Below are 15,062 nucleotides of genomic sequence, written 5' to 3' on the forward strand. Positions count from 1 at the left end.
CATCTTTTCCTTGGCTGGTCCATGTAGCTTCTTCTTTATAGATGACCAGTAAACTCCCGATTCTTTAAAGAATCGAACTCTCATGTTTGAAACAGATTTCAACATTGGATTTCTTTACAGATGAGTTGAGGTGGTAAATATCTGACATTAAGCATGTAAGCAAGAAAAAGTTTACAAAATGTTTGAAATTATACTTAAAATTTGTTATAAGTTGCTAAGTGCTCCCATTATGAAATACTGGATGAATATACTCTGGGTAATTTGTGCTCTATTTTAAGGAAAAGCAAGTTTTCCACACATCTCGTATATCCCCTGAATTGTGTGTCATACAATGATATAATTTTGCAGGTATATTCAGTGGTATGTATGCGTACTGTCTGCAAACTGTATTATGAATAGAACTGGTAGTGAAGAAGTAACAAATTAAAACGTGTCTGATGCTGAAGTGTTGCTGCATGAACAATGAAAATATAGGAAGTGATAAACTTTTTTCCTTTCATAATTTTGTGGTGAATTTCAGAGTGAGAAAAAAATTCTGTAAAGGTTTACAATTATGTGTAAAATTTGTTGGAAGTTGCCAAGTTCTTTCATTATCAAATACTGGATGAGTAAAGCCTGGGTATTTGCGCACCATCAGTTATGCAGCCTCAAGACACACAGTTTTTAACTGTAATATTTGTCTTACTCTGTTAAACTTTTGACTTAAGATTATATCTCTTAATGAATAATTATGATACATTTCAAATTTTTGAATTTGGTCAATAATTATCTGAAATATTGAAAGCCAACTTTTGATGCCTCTGAAAGAAATTAGATAGGCAATCTGCAACTGATACCGAGTTCCAGGATAGTTGCGTATCACTCTAGATATGCAAGAACTAACTTTGACACAAGTTTCATCTAATGAAAAAAGATGAGACAGGATATGATGGGCTTTGTTAGTATTGTGTTGTGTTTTCTGCTTGTTGTTCACAGGCAATTGTAGCTGAATACTAGCCCCATTTTTTTCTGATGAGCCACACTTATAGACACCACATAGAATAAAAGTTCAGAAATTTATAACAAGATCATTCTTTTTAATCCTATTTATGATATTGGCACAATTTTGATAGCAATGGCTAAAACTCACTGTTATCATTTCTCAAATATAACTAAAATGCTGAATTATTGCCGCTTAAAAATATGTTGGGTTCAACAAAAACAACTCCTCCCCAAATGTTTCTCACAGAAAACAGCCTGCCATTGACAATGACCGTTGTCTGTTTTAAGTCTGTGGTTGTGATTTTGTAATGTATTCTGAAATCAGTGTTCCATGATTGGGAAGGGTGGGGGGTGGGGGTAGAGAGAGTGGGAGGGGGGTGGGAGGGGGGGAGAGACCGGGTGGGGGGGGGGGGGGGGGAGCGGGGAGGGAAGAGCGATGCTTTCAAGGCTGATGGGCAAAGAACATGTAAACCAGCCCGAAAAAAGTGTTCAAACCAAATTCAATAACAGATTCTGTGCAGTTCCTGGCTTTGCAGAGAGCTTTTTGAACGTCTCAACCAGGAATTTTTCACTCCATTAGTCTCTATATGAGCAATATCTGCCTGAAATATTGCAGTAAAGATGATGCACAAACTTTTTCTATGAGAGTATCTCATTTCTTTGGCCCAGACTCTAATGATTAATATATAATAGTTACAGTATCCTGTCTGGGTGTGCCCAATGTGCTACTTGTTCAATCTGTGATACATTTGATAAAAGCAGATTTCTACTACTGATGTTAATGACAAGATCGAATTGGTTGTGCAAATAAAATTTCATTTAAGAAAATGAGAACAATCTGTGAATTAAAAGTACTCTTCAGGCAACATGCTCAGCAAGGGTAAATGTATCTCTTCATTGCATCAAAAATATTTCAGTTATTCAGCTAACAATCAGAAAAATAATTTACAAAATAAACCACTCATGAACCTATTCTCCCAAGCATAAAGGAGTTGTAAAGATGTGACAGAAAGAAGTGATTATCTCTATTGCTTCACCACTAAAAAAACAAGCAACATTTGGTGAGAGATTTATTTTTAATTTCATATGGAAGCACAGATCAGAACAAAATTTCTGTCATGATATGCTTCCTACATATGATGGGCCACAGAAAGTGGAGGAGCCTCCCAGAAGAGTGCACTAATCATAATATTCCCATTTGGGCATCCCCTGGGCAACAGTGAACCACTGGCTAATCCTTCCAGTTGGTGCTGCAATACAGCAAACATGGTCACTACAGAAACTGTTAAATCAGATAACTTAACTCTTTTTCATTAGAAGCCATTCTCTTTTGCTAACATTCAGACTTTCTCCTTAATTTTGAATAAGAAGAATCAAGTTGCTGATGTACAACAACACAGGGGTAGAGCTATTATTTCTTCTAACAACATACAGCACATTTCATCACATTTGCAACGAAGAAAAATTGTTAATATTTAACGCAAAGAAAGTTCTTGAGTGGTACTTCAGACCTCCTGCGAAGAAAACTTAAACTTAAGAGTTTACAGTAGTTATGCAGTAGCACTCCACAGCAAATAGAATAGTTGACTTTCAATGCATTTTACAGTGATGGACTCAGTACATCAGAAGCTCAGGTTCACAGCTCTGTACTTACTTTCTGTATGCATGAGAGCAATAACTTCAACACACTGAATTTCTTGTCAGAGGGCAATGTCAAACTCTGTATTAACTTTCTTGATGCGTGAGAGCCAAAACTTCAGCATGCTGAATTTCTTGAATGTCAAACTACACTTGAGTGTCATTGAATCAAACAATAGTAGAGGACAGGAAGCATGAACAGTTGTTATAGGAAGATTTTATAACAAAAATTTCCTTTCTCATTGAGGACTGTATTTCACAAAAAAAAGTGTGTTGTTAGGCTGCAGTATCTGCAATGTGAGGCCACTGGAAGTTTCGTGTATCTTCAGAAGGCAAAATAAAAAATATAATTCAGAAGAAGATCAAGATGATATGATTTAGACATTTTTTCCTCGCCTGAAAAATATAGATAGAAAATGGAATGTTTGCTTCATCTGTCACCTGTTTTGACAAAACTGTAGTTGAATAATTTTATATTATTTTATTCTATTTTATTTATTTATTTTTGAGTCATCAGTCTTCTGACTGATATGATGCAGCTTGCAATGAATTCCTCTCCTCTGCCACTACTTTTCAGTTCAGAGTAGCACTTGCAACCTACATCCTCAATTACGAGGGAAGATTGGAAAGTAATACTACCAAAAAGTTTAATAGGTAACAAAATTAAAAGAAATTACAGATGAACTTATAGCTTTTACCAATTTTTCTACATAGTCTTCAATGTTTTGAACACATTTCTCCCATCATGGCACCAGGTTCAGTATGCTCTTATCGTAGAAGTCCATTTGTTTGGAGTATATCCATTTGTGGACTGCTGATTTTGCTTCCACATCTGTTGCAAGGTATTGGTTGGCCAGCAATCTCTTTTTTGGACCAGACAGGTGAAAGTCCAATGGTGTAAAGTCCGGACTGTATGGTGGCTGCTGGAGCACCTCACACCCAAATTTGACGATTTTATCACAAGCAGGAGCACCAACATGGGCGTGATCAGTCTCATGAAGTCTGACAGCATCAGAATTATTGTTGTGTTTGTCACAAAGGGCGCAGCACAACTTAACCAAAGTTTTAATGTAGGCTGTAGCATCCACGGTGGTCTTGTGTTCAGCAAAGTCCACCAATAACACATTATGCATATCCCAGGACACTGCTAGAAGCACTTTCCTAGCAGAGTAATTTCCTAGCAGATTGATTAACTTTGTATTTTTTTCATACTGGAGAACCAGCATGTTTCCACTCCGTAGAGGCCTGCTTGGTTTCGGGCTTATAGTGATATGTTTATGACTCATCATCAGAGATGATTCCTTTCAGAAAGTTGTGTCCTTCTGTGGTGTAATGCATTAAGTGATCCAAGCTTATCATCATTCATGGGTCCTTGTGGTTGTTGTCATGTTCTGTGGCGCCCAGCGAGCACTGACTTTATGAAATTTCAGCATGGAATGAACAATATCATTCACTGCACCGTAGGAAATGTTGAACCACTGCTATAAGGTTCAAAATTGCTACCTCAGTGGATCTGACATTCTGTGGGCTTGCAGCTGTTACTGGCCGCTTGGAGCATAGCGAATCACGAAGGTTCACATCACCACTTGGGAATATGTGCACCACCTGTAAACACTGCTACAGTCCAAACAGTTTTCCTCATACACACCATGAAAGTCCCTGTGAATTTCACTTGGTTTATGTCCTGTGGCCCACAAATATCGAACTGCACTTTGCTGCTCTTCACAAGTTGAAGACAATAACATGCACATTATTTTTGCTTTGTATTTCAGGCTTCTCTCGCTAGAGCTCCACATGAAATTAAAATATCCTCTGTAGTGCAAACTTCAAACTATATTGTCATGAAATTTCAACATTCCAGCTGCAATACCAGGGGAGGAAAAAAATTATTGTGTGTTACTTTCTGATCCTCCCTTATATTTGCTGGATGTATTCCAATCTCTGCATTCCTCTACAGTTTTTCTTCCTCTGCAGTTCCCTCTAGTACTATAGAAGCTTTTTTGTGATCTCTTAACAGATGTCCTACTGTCCTGCCCCTTCTTCTTGTCAGTGTTTTCCATATATTCCATTCTTTGCTGATTCTGCCAAGAACCACCTCATTCCTTCCCTTACCAGTTCACCGAATTTTCAACAGTCTTCTGTAGCACTGCATCTCAGATGCTTTGATTCTCTTTTGTTTGGGTTTTCCCACAGTCTGTGTTTCACTGTCATACAATGCCATGCTCTGTAGTGATCAAATTATCATGACAAATTTAATATGGATAGACAACTAGCTGATTGTGGATTGTGATTTTTCTCCAGCATATTCAATACTGTATAATATTTCATGTTTGCAGCAGATCATCACTTACATACAAGCATGATATTTCAACTGGACACCTGCCATCCATCTTTTGGTCAACAAAAACTGGAGAGGCTCCCATGTTGCACTATTTATTAGAAAACTATGTGTTGTGCACAGCTGTTGTGCTTATTTTTAAGGCTATCCACACCACCCTCTGACACAAACAGCACCAAGAGTGCCGTGATGAAACTCAGCTATTTGATGGGGTACTGACTGAAGTGGTACTGTGCTAAGTCACTGGAATAACATTTGGCAGGCTGGTGTTTCAAATGTCCATTGTGCCATCCTGGTTTAGGTTTCTCATTGTTTCCTTAAAATCACTTAATGCAAATGCTGGGATAGCACCTCTGAAAAGGAGAGTGGTGATTTTCTTCCCCAGTCTGAGCTATGGCTCCATTTCTAAGGATGTTATAATCAGTGTAATGTTGAACCCCAATCTTCCTTTCATATCTTTTTAAGTGCTTCTTGTTGTGGCCTTATTCTGTTAAACGTTCTTTGAGGACTTCATGAAAATTTTCAGATTCCATGCAATATTCAGTTGATCACTGCTACCATGGTTAATAATGTTTACTGCAAAGCATTTCTGTACGAACTTTTTAATAATGAAGTCTCAAAAAAACTGTTGCTGTAGCTAAATTACAGTTTCTTCATATTCCAGTCAATGTCTAATGGATATAAAGTGCTCACCAATAGGTGGTTTGCAGCAGGTGAGTGCAGTGTTGGTGTTCACTGTAACAAATACATATATACAACGTGGTGGACTTCATCAGTAGAATCAAATTTTCACTTTGCAGCAGGGTATGCACTGATATGAAACTTCGTGGCAGATTAAAACTCTGTGCCAGACCTAGACTCAAACTTGGGACTTTCGTTGGCAAGTGATCTACCCTGTGATCTACCCAGCACAGTTCATAACCTGTCCTCACAGGATTACTCCCCTCAGTGCCTCATTTCCTACCTTCTAAATTTCACAGAAGTTCTCATGCGAAAATTGCAGGAGGAGCAGTTGTGGAAAAAAGAATATAGCAGAGACATTGCTTAGACTTGGGGCCTTCCATCGAAACAGCTCACTTCACTTGGTGTTGATAAGGTCTCACTATTCCCAACCATCATACTTGCAGAGTCTTTAGCATTGGTTATCATAAAATTTCAGATGGGCATCACTGCTTTATTCTGGTAATGCTTCCCGAATTTATATGTACTCATGAGTTTATTTGAAAGGTTGGCAGGTACCGTTGGAATCCATCTTTATACCTTTGCATCCAGCTTTTTTATGTAGGAGTTTGAGGAGAGAGCTGCAACCTGTTGAGCCTGCTATTGGTGAGCTCTGCATTTCCATTAGGCCTTGACTGGAATATGAGGAAACTATAATTTTAGCTGCAGCAACAGTGTTTTGAGACTCCATTATTGAAAAGTTCGTACAGATGTGCTTTTAAGTAAAACCTCATTTTTGGAGGTATAGTGACAATACTTTCATATTGTGACCCTATGTGGAAACTTATTGGAGTTTTTTATGACGTCTTAATTCTAGTCATAAGAATATACATTTTGCATAGAAATAGAAAAGACAGTTATTTACTGTTCATGGACATTGTAGTCAGACATAAAAATGGTGGCTCTCCGGAGAATTTGGTTATCTTTAGTAATGTGCTGTCTTAAGCTTCGATGATTTTGAATTTAAGTTATTTTCCAGCTACCTCCTTAAGCACAGCCATTCTGAAATTGATACTTGATGATTTACTACTGCAGAAGACTGGAGTTTATAAAATACCTTGTTAGTATGATGTGGCTTCTATCGGTCAGACAATATACACTGTGAAAAAGTGTTGCAGTGAATATAAATCCCAACAAGTCTGCTGTAGCTGAGCCCTGTGTCTCCATATTCAGCAGAATACATACTTTAAAAATATTTGTTGCAACGACGTCATTTTCTGGCTCCATTGTTAGAGAGCCGTAGAGATGTGCATTGCTGAAACCGTATTAGATGTAACATGATCAAAAATAGAATAAACTGAAACCCACGGAATGCAACAGTCCTTTGAACAGCTGAAGTTTGCACGTCCACCATCAATGGCATTGCTATTGTCTGTATATCACCATTACAATGCGGCTGACAGTTGAACATGAAAGAGAGGATTTTGTTGCTTCACTATATTATGTACAAGCTCAATATAGCTCCAGTAGCAGCAGCTGTGTAGTTTCATACTGATTACGCTCACATGAATTCTTTTTGTAAGATTGTGATAGTCCTATCACTTTCCTACTCAATTTCATAATTATCTTCATAAATTCGGTAAGAGAAACATGCTGCACCGAGAAACAAAGCATATAAGAACAAATCACAACAGTTACCCAACAAACCCAATTGTTGTCCACCGATAAGTGGTAATGGTCAACTAAGGTAGCAGAGTGATATGACAGTTGTCCACAGGATGGAAGATGTGACCAAACTCATGCTCAGATTGTTTGTTACTGTGGTAGCTGTCCTATAATAAACTAGCTGTCAATCACTTTTTTATTCTTATCCAAATGTAGGTAGTGTGGACGGTCTTGTTATTACAATCATTTCCCATGCCGAAATTATGTAGAGTATACCAATTAACAGTGCTCCATGGAAGTGTGTGCCATTCTTCGGTGATTTGCCTAAAGCTCTCTGGCAGATATCCAGTTGAAATATTTTGCTTAAAAGTAAATGACTATTGACTATAACCACTAATCGCGGAGTACTTGGTATGCTGTGAAAACTACAAGAGCAACTAGCCAGTTCTTCAGTCAGATGAATGACCACTCTGTTGATAAACATGCAGGACACCACAATGCCAGCCTGTAAGCTGTTTTGATTTCCTTTCCACCACTTCTCACCAGAGTATCAGTTCCTCCGAACTAGGTAGATGGGAACTTTTCCCCCAGAATATCTTCTGTTCTTGCAACTGTGCTGAACTAGACCTCTGTTTGATTACTTCTTACTGTCATCTGTTTATGCTTACATTCCCTCTCCTGTTGTTTTCTACACAATTGATCCTTTAGCCAAACCTTGTACTTATACTCCCTACATATCAAATTAGTTTTGTATGTCACATTTTCAGTACTTATTTTCTACTTTTGTTGAGAGCCACTGGTCTCCCTCTTTATTGTGCTGTCTATTACCTCTCTTACCCACAGCCAAGGTAATCACAACCTCTGTCATCGAACTCCAGTATCCAGATGATAATTTTGTAATGGCTAACTCGGAGGAAGCGCTTCACGCTATTTCGAATGCATAATAAGCATCAGCCTGAATGTCAACATCAGGAAAACACAAATTTTGCATCAGCCTTCACCGGATATTAACTGTAAAAATGCAACTGTAACACACAGTAGTGAAATCCTGTGAAATGTTGAGCATTTTTCATTCCTTTGCAGCCATCTTTCAAATAACACAAATATTGATACTGAAATCCAGTATCACATAAGATGTACTAGTGCAACTTTTGGCCATTTGTGGAACAGAGTCTTCAATAACCATGGCTTCAGCATTCACACTAAGCTCTTTGTCTATCAAATTATCATTGTACCAACTGTCACTTATGAGTTGAGGTCTGGACCACCTATAAAAGACATGTGACGCTCCTCGAGAAGTATCATCAGCAATGCCTCGGTAGAAAACTTAAATGGTGAGATTGGCTTAGCAATATTATTATTCTATAGGAAACAAATACTATTAGCATGGAGGCCATTATCATCAAACACCAACTTTGATGGACGGTCATTTTATCAGCATGCCTGACATACATGTACCAAAACAGATAATTTATCCCCAACTCAAAAATGGACAAGGAAAGCAAGGAGGGTAACTGAAATGGTACAAAGACATTCTTAAGCAACACTTAAAAAAAATTACAAAATTGAAGCCAGTAATTGGGAAACTACTACCTCTTATCTTCCGATGTGGCATTGGGCTGTTTACGATGGCTTATAATACTGTGAAAACCAGTGGTGAAGACTAAGATTGAACATGGAGCCATAGGAAAGAGCAAGAAAATCTCTTGACAAATAATCTGCAGGAACTTGTGGTTGCCCTGGCAGAATGTGCCCTCACTTTAGTAGAAAATATGGTTCCAAGATTGGTCTTCTGAGCTACCCATTATTACAATACAGGTAATGTTTTGATAGTTTAATGCTACAGCCTTTCCTTGAGTCATAAAATCTGGCTTTCCTCATTTGTGTGAGTAATTCAGAACTGTACTCGATATAAGAAGTGGTTGTGTCAAAGTGTTATGCGTGTATTCGAGTTGTCAACAGGAACACATGAAGTAGTGAAACTTTGCTAGCTTTCTGACAAGTCCTTTTTCATACAGTACTTGCACAGTGTTTTATCAAAAATATCTGGACACCTATTTGTGGACATTACCATGAGGTGTGTCCACACTTGACCTTTATGGTGGCTGGAACTCTGTTATAGACTCTTTCAGTGAGGTGTCTGAATGTCCATGAGGAATGACGGCCCATTCTTTTTCAAGAACTGAAACCAGAGAAGATAGTGATGCTGGATAGCATAATTCATCACTTAAAATCACTCATTTCTAGTCATCCACTATCCAGAGGCGCCGCTCTTTACACCACCTCAAGTGTTGTTAAGCACTGACTTTAGAAATGAGTGGTTAATGAGGAGCACTTGTCTATGGAACCCCATTCTTTTTAACTTTCTATGCACTGTCATTGTGCTAACTGGACTGCTGGTAGCACTTTGGTACTCAAGTGATTTCTTCTACTGGTTTCATGCAATGCTTTACAACCACCCTCTGCAACACTCGATGGACCTTGTCTATCAGTACATAAGATGTACGTGGTCTTGGTGTTGGTGAACTTTAAAAGGATCCGTTACTCAGCTGACATCCAATGCCTCATACATGTTTGAAGTTGCAGAGCTCTCATGACAAATTCTGCTGTGACTGCTTCTCTATTGACAACACAATACTCCCTGCCTCCTTTCATACTGGAGGGGGGGGGGGGGCTGCCTCTCATGACATTTAGTGGACAATTTTGCATTACATGTGATTCTGTATTCTGTGATATGAGTGATGCATGGTACCAGGAGAGAGAGAGAGAGAGAGAGATGCCTACTTTATTACTGTCCCAGAGAATACACCTTAATGTTAGGTTCTGAGTAGCAACTGAAAATCTGAACGAATGCAGCTGAAAGATCGTCATGATCTAATTAGAAACTGGACCACTCGATAACAGTTCTTGAAGGTACAGTTGAATACATGGTCTGTCATTGTAAGGAAACACTGCTGTATGGTTTGTTGTTGGTATCAAGGTGCCAGCCATGGATAGTATGTAGGGTAACATTGTGCTGGCTGAATACCCATGCCAGGACTGCAGTTTGGCAGGTAGAGTGTGATGAGGTCTCCTGTTGGGCTGGGTGGATGAGGGGAGAAAAGAGGTGATGAGCAGGAGTGGGAGCATTAAGGGAGGGTAGCTCAGAGGGAGAGTAAGAGGCAGCAGGTACACGCGATATGAAGTGCGATTGGATGTGACGCACAGGCACCCGAGAGGGCTGTGGTCGTGCCCGTGTAAAATACTGTGCAGGAACTGCAGCAGAGCTGGTATATGGCATGGCTACTTTTGCAGGTATCCCTGTCCTGATGAGATAGGATAAGTCTTTCGTGAGAGTAGAGTAGGGTGTGCTGAGTGGTTGAATGTGGCAGGTCTTGCACCCATCCCAAATAAATGTCTGCTCCATCTATCGGCATCAGTTCAGCTTTTTGGAACCACATAGATGAGAGTTTCCTTGCAACTCATCCTTTGTTGTTTCCACAGTCCTCCTGGCCTAAATCTTTATTAACTCCGTGCACCCAAGTTCTCTTTTCCAGTAACCCCTTCCTCTGATCTATCGACCCTCTCAATCCGCACTCTCAAATTGTCATCATTGTGCACTTTATGAACACAGCAGCTCCAGTGCCAATGCATCAAACCCCTGCATTGTGCACCTAGTGCCTCTTCCTCCCGCATTCCTCTCTCCCAGACCTGATGCCTCCCTCTGTACCATCAGCCACATTTCCTCAATCCTCCGTCTCACTCACTGCCTCTTCGGTACCATCACTGACCTCAGCCAACCCAACAACCCTGCACTCCAGTCTTGCTACTCAACTGCACTCCTGGAATTGGGTATTCAGCTGATACAGTTTAGCTGTGGAGAGTTCATCTGTGCTCAGTGACACAACTTTAAAGACACTGATGTATTGTGGAACTTACTGTGAATGGTGGCCTGCTATATGAATTTCACTTGTCTCTATTTGCATTTCATCATTTCAAATGAATTCTGATATAGCTCCCAGTGGAAAGCCACAATGTTTCTGTTTGCTTCATTATCAGGAGACTGTTAATGTCTTGTATGTATTGATTTTGCTGTTGGCAACATTTTAAACAAAACCAATAAATTATGGAATTATATGTAGAAGATTTCAGCATGAAATCATTCTTCATGACATCTCATTTATGATCAGATGTTAAATAACTCTCAGATGTTTTCCAGTAATTAAAAAGTGATGGAATGTAAATGCAAGTAAAATTTTCTGTCTTAGGACAGTTTTGCAACATAGTTTCTACGAGGACCGCTGAATGGAGTGAGTCTTGGATAGCAATTTAGTTTCCAGAATATTTTTCCCCCCTTCTTCTTTCGTCAGGTCAGTATATTTGACATTAGCCTGATGCATGTGCTGTAGATTTGATTATTCATTATTTTAAGTTGATATATTAAAATATAACACAAACATTGATTTTATCACTTGGTCTGTACCTCTGTAATCCCTGCCTATCCTGTTTGGTCTCCAATTCAGATCGAAATGTTGCAGCCTGTAGATGTAAAATACTTTTTTAGATGTCAGCCCCGTAAGAGCCAGTACTGTTACTATTGCAGCACTGTGAACGTCTTGTTCAAGAATTACAACGGCAGCTGTTGGAGGAACGTGAGAAGCTTGCAGTCGCCATGAGAGTTGATGAGAGCAAGGACTATGCCATTTCCCAATTACAGACTGCTTGGGAAAAGTTGGTTGGCCATTGGCACGATCTTGAGGACGAGCGTAATGAACTTGCACAGCAACTGCAAGACCATAAAATCACTGCTGCCCAGGAGGTTACTGAGCTACAAGAGGTAATTCTGTGTGATTTTATTAAACAGTGGAGACTCCAGGTAGGAATATTAACAGTGTAGGAAAAGACAGATTGATACTTACCATAAACAGAACTTGTTAAATTGCGGGCATAATTAGGAGACACTTAAATGAAGCTTGTGGCCACAGCCTTCATCAACAAAAGATGGATGCACACACCATTCATACAAACAAGCAAGCTCACCTCATGCACACATGGTGCCAACTCTAGCATCTCGAGCTGGAACGCCAGGTATTCTGACCTGATATGCTGGAGTTGGTGGTCATGTGTGCATGAGGTGTGCTTTCTTGTGTGTATGAATGGTGTATGTGTGTCTCTTTTGCTGATGAAGGCTGTGGCTGGAAGCTTAATGTGAGTGTCATCTAATTGTGCCTGTCGGCAGTTCAACATGTCTTCTTTACCATAAACAGCAATCTGCCTTTTCTTACATTGTTGTAAATTTTATTGTTACTTACTTGACTGCATAAAGTTATTTTCTTGGTTTTGTAGTTTTATTGATGCTTCACTGATGTTTAACTGATGTGGGACATGAATGAAGTGGTTTATTCTTTTATGGATCCAGAAACTGGTGCACTTGAAAAGCAGTTATTTGAGGCCTTTTCTGGATAAGTATTTAAGGCATTGGACGTAGTGAAGAGTTAAATATGGATCAACCAGAATCTAAATTTCTGGTGCTCTAGGTTGTGATCCCAATGGCTCACATTGAATACAAGAGACAATCCACTTTTGATAATGGCGTATAATTATTCAGTATATGCAGTGTGCTCAATTTCTGCTTATTGTGATGACTTTCTTCCTCATACTGTGTTTTTAAATTAATCTGAGGAAATGAAAGTGGTTGTGGAGAATTTGTAATTTTTTTTTTTTTTAGGTTATATAGTGGTCAATGTAAACTTTTAATGTGATGCATTTCTAAGTAAATTTGAGTCTACTATTGACAACTGGTTCTCAGCTTAAACAGTAAAATATGGCACCAAGTAAAATGTGATGCCAGTAGTGAATCAAAGAAGCCCTGAATAACAATACATTTCAGGAGGACGACGGTTCAATCCCGCGTCCGGCCATCCTGATTTAGGTTTTCCGTAATTTCCCTAAATCGCTCCAGGCAAATGCCGGGATGGTTCCTTTGAAAGGGCACGGCCGACTTCCTTCCCCGTCCTTCCCTAATCCGATGAGACTGATGACCTCGCTGTTCGGTCTCTTCTCCCAAACAACCCAACCCAACAATACATTAAAATATATTGTAGCTGAAAGAGAGATCTGTACAGTACGGTCAAGATAAGAATGGATTTAGAATTGCTTTCATATTTCATATTATAGAAATTGTCATGCTTCTTGGAGCACACACAGAATGAGTCGCCAGTTATTGCTTTTCTTTTGCATTAATATCATACATTCTTAAATACAAGAAATGCTGCTCTAGTATGATGCACTTATAAAGTATTTCCGAGAAATTGAGGTTCAGTGTTTCACAATCCTGTTGAGTACCATACAAGAATGCTAGCCCTTGAGCAGTGGTGGTAGCACAACTGATGAAGGCAGCAGACTATGTAGAAATCTGCTGTATTGTGTTAAAATTCCTTTTTTCCTCTTACCACCAATCTTCCACCAAATACTTGCATCACTGCAAACCCTGTCTCACTGAAAAGGAATGATGATGATAATAATAATGATAAACATTGTGGTACATTCCTGATGAGGTATAATCAGGTATAATAAGGATTATTGATGAAATGATAGTTTACATATTGATAATATTTTGAACATATTGCAAATACAGTGATGGATATTTTTTTTGTCCACATCTACATAAATATTGTATAAACCACTGCACTTTGCATCACAAAGGGTACATCATACCAATATTATCTAATTTATTTTCTATTCCATTTGCATATTGAATGGATGGAAAAGTAAAGTACCTGCCAAAATGCTTCCATATGGGCCCTAATCTCTCTTATCTTCTTCTTATGATCCCTACATGAGACGTATGTTGGTGGCAGCATTAGCCTGGTATGCCTTCACTGCCGTACTCACATGAATGTATCAATAAATAAATGATCATTCTGTCACAGTTCCTTATAATATCTTCATTATACCTCACCGAGATTTCTTGTCAGCCACCTTTGCCAATTGCACTAATGCTGCTCCTCTGTGGCTGGCACTTTCATGCGGTATTCAACAGGCTTGTAAAACGTTGAACCTGAATTTCTCAGACATACTTAAGAAGCCTGTCATAATAGAGCAGCCTTTGTTATGTCTAAGTATCTATTACAACCATGCAAAAGTTGAACAAAATTGGTAACCCATTTTGTGTATGCTTCCATGTTTAGTAACTAAATAAAACTCTGAAATGGTCCATAACAGCTGTCATGCCTATTTAACAATCACTTCTTTGACATAACAGAGAAACAAAAGTTATTCAGCTTGAAAGAAAAGTCATTACAGTATAAGTGAGGATCACTAACACATGCATTTAATGATTTACTATAATAATAATAATAATAATAATAATAATAATAATAATAATAATAATAATAATAATAATAATAATTATTATTATTATAACATTTAGAAACCTTAGCTTTGTCTTCTGTACATATTATGAGGTTTTGATGGCTGCAGTTTAATCATGATAGAAACTGTACTGTTCACTCTTAAGTCTTTCTGCTTCAGTTAACTAAAAAGGACACAGGATGCAAGCTGTTGATGAAATTATGCTTAGGATCCCATGAACACTATATTTTACGCTATTCTAAGAGTTTTAACTCTTGCAAGAATACAAGCTTATCATGATTTAAATTGCTACAATGCATTTTCTTACTCTTTGTTCAGAAACTGAAAGTGCCACCCAGTCAAGTACACGGTTTCCAGAAATTTTATCCACATCCCCCAATGATTCATTTCAGTCTTGTGAATTTCTCTCATTGCATAGTGGACCCCA

At 38.6% G+C, this 15,062-nt stretch overlaps 1 protein-coding gene across 5 annotated transcripts in view; it reads left to right on the forward strand.

Annotated features, from left to right (window-relative positions):
* Positions 1-15,062, forward strand: part of LOC124712558 (dentin sialophosphoprotein) — a 231,005-nt gene that overhangs the window by 70,276 nt on the left and 145,667 nt on the right. For all 5 annotated transcript variants that reach the window (XR_007005602.1, XM_047242880.1, XM_047242873.1 and 2 more), the window contains exon 6: positions 11,865-12,098. Coding sequence is in view for 4 of the 5 variants with exons in the window: in XM_047242880.1 (XP_047098836.1) it covers positions 11,865-12,098 (234 nt within the window). In the remaining variant the exon portion in view is untranslated. The remainder of the gene's footprint in view (positions 1-11,864; positions 12,099-15,062) is intronic.

This window comes from Schistocerca piceifrons, chromosome 1, assembly GCF_021461385.2.
Source record: "Schistocerca piceifrons isolate TAMUIC-IGC-003096 chromosome 1, iqSchPice1.1, whole genome shotgun sequence".
Lineage (NCBI taxonomy): Eukaryota > Metazoa > Arthropoda > Insecta > Orthoptera > Acrididae > Schistocerca > Schistocerca piceifrons.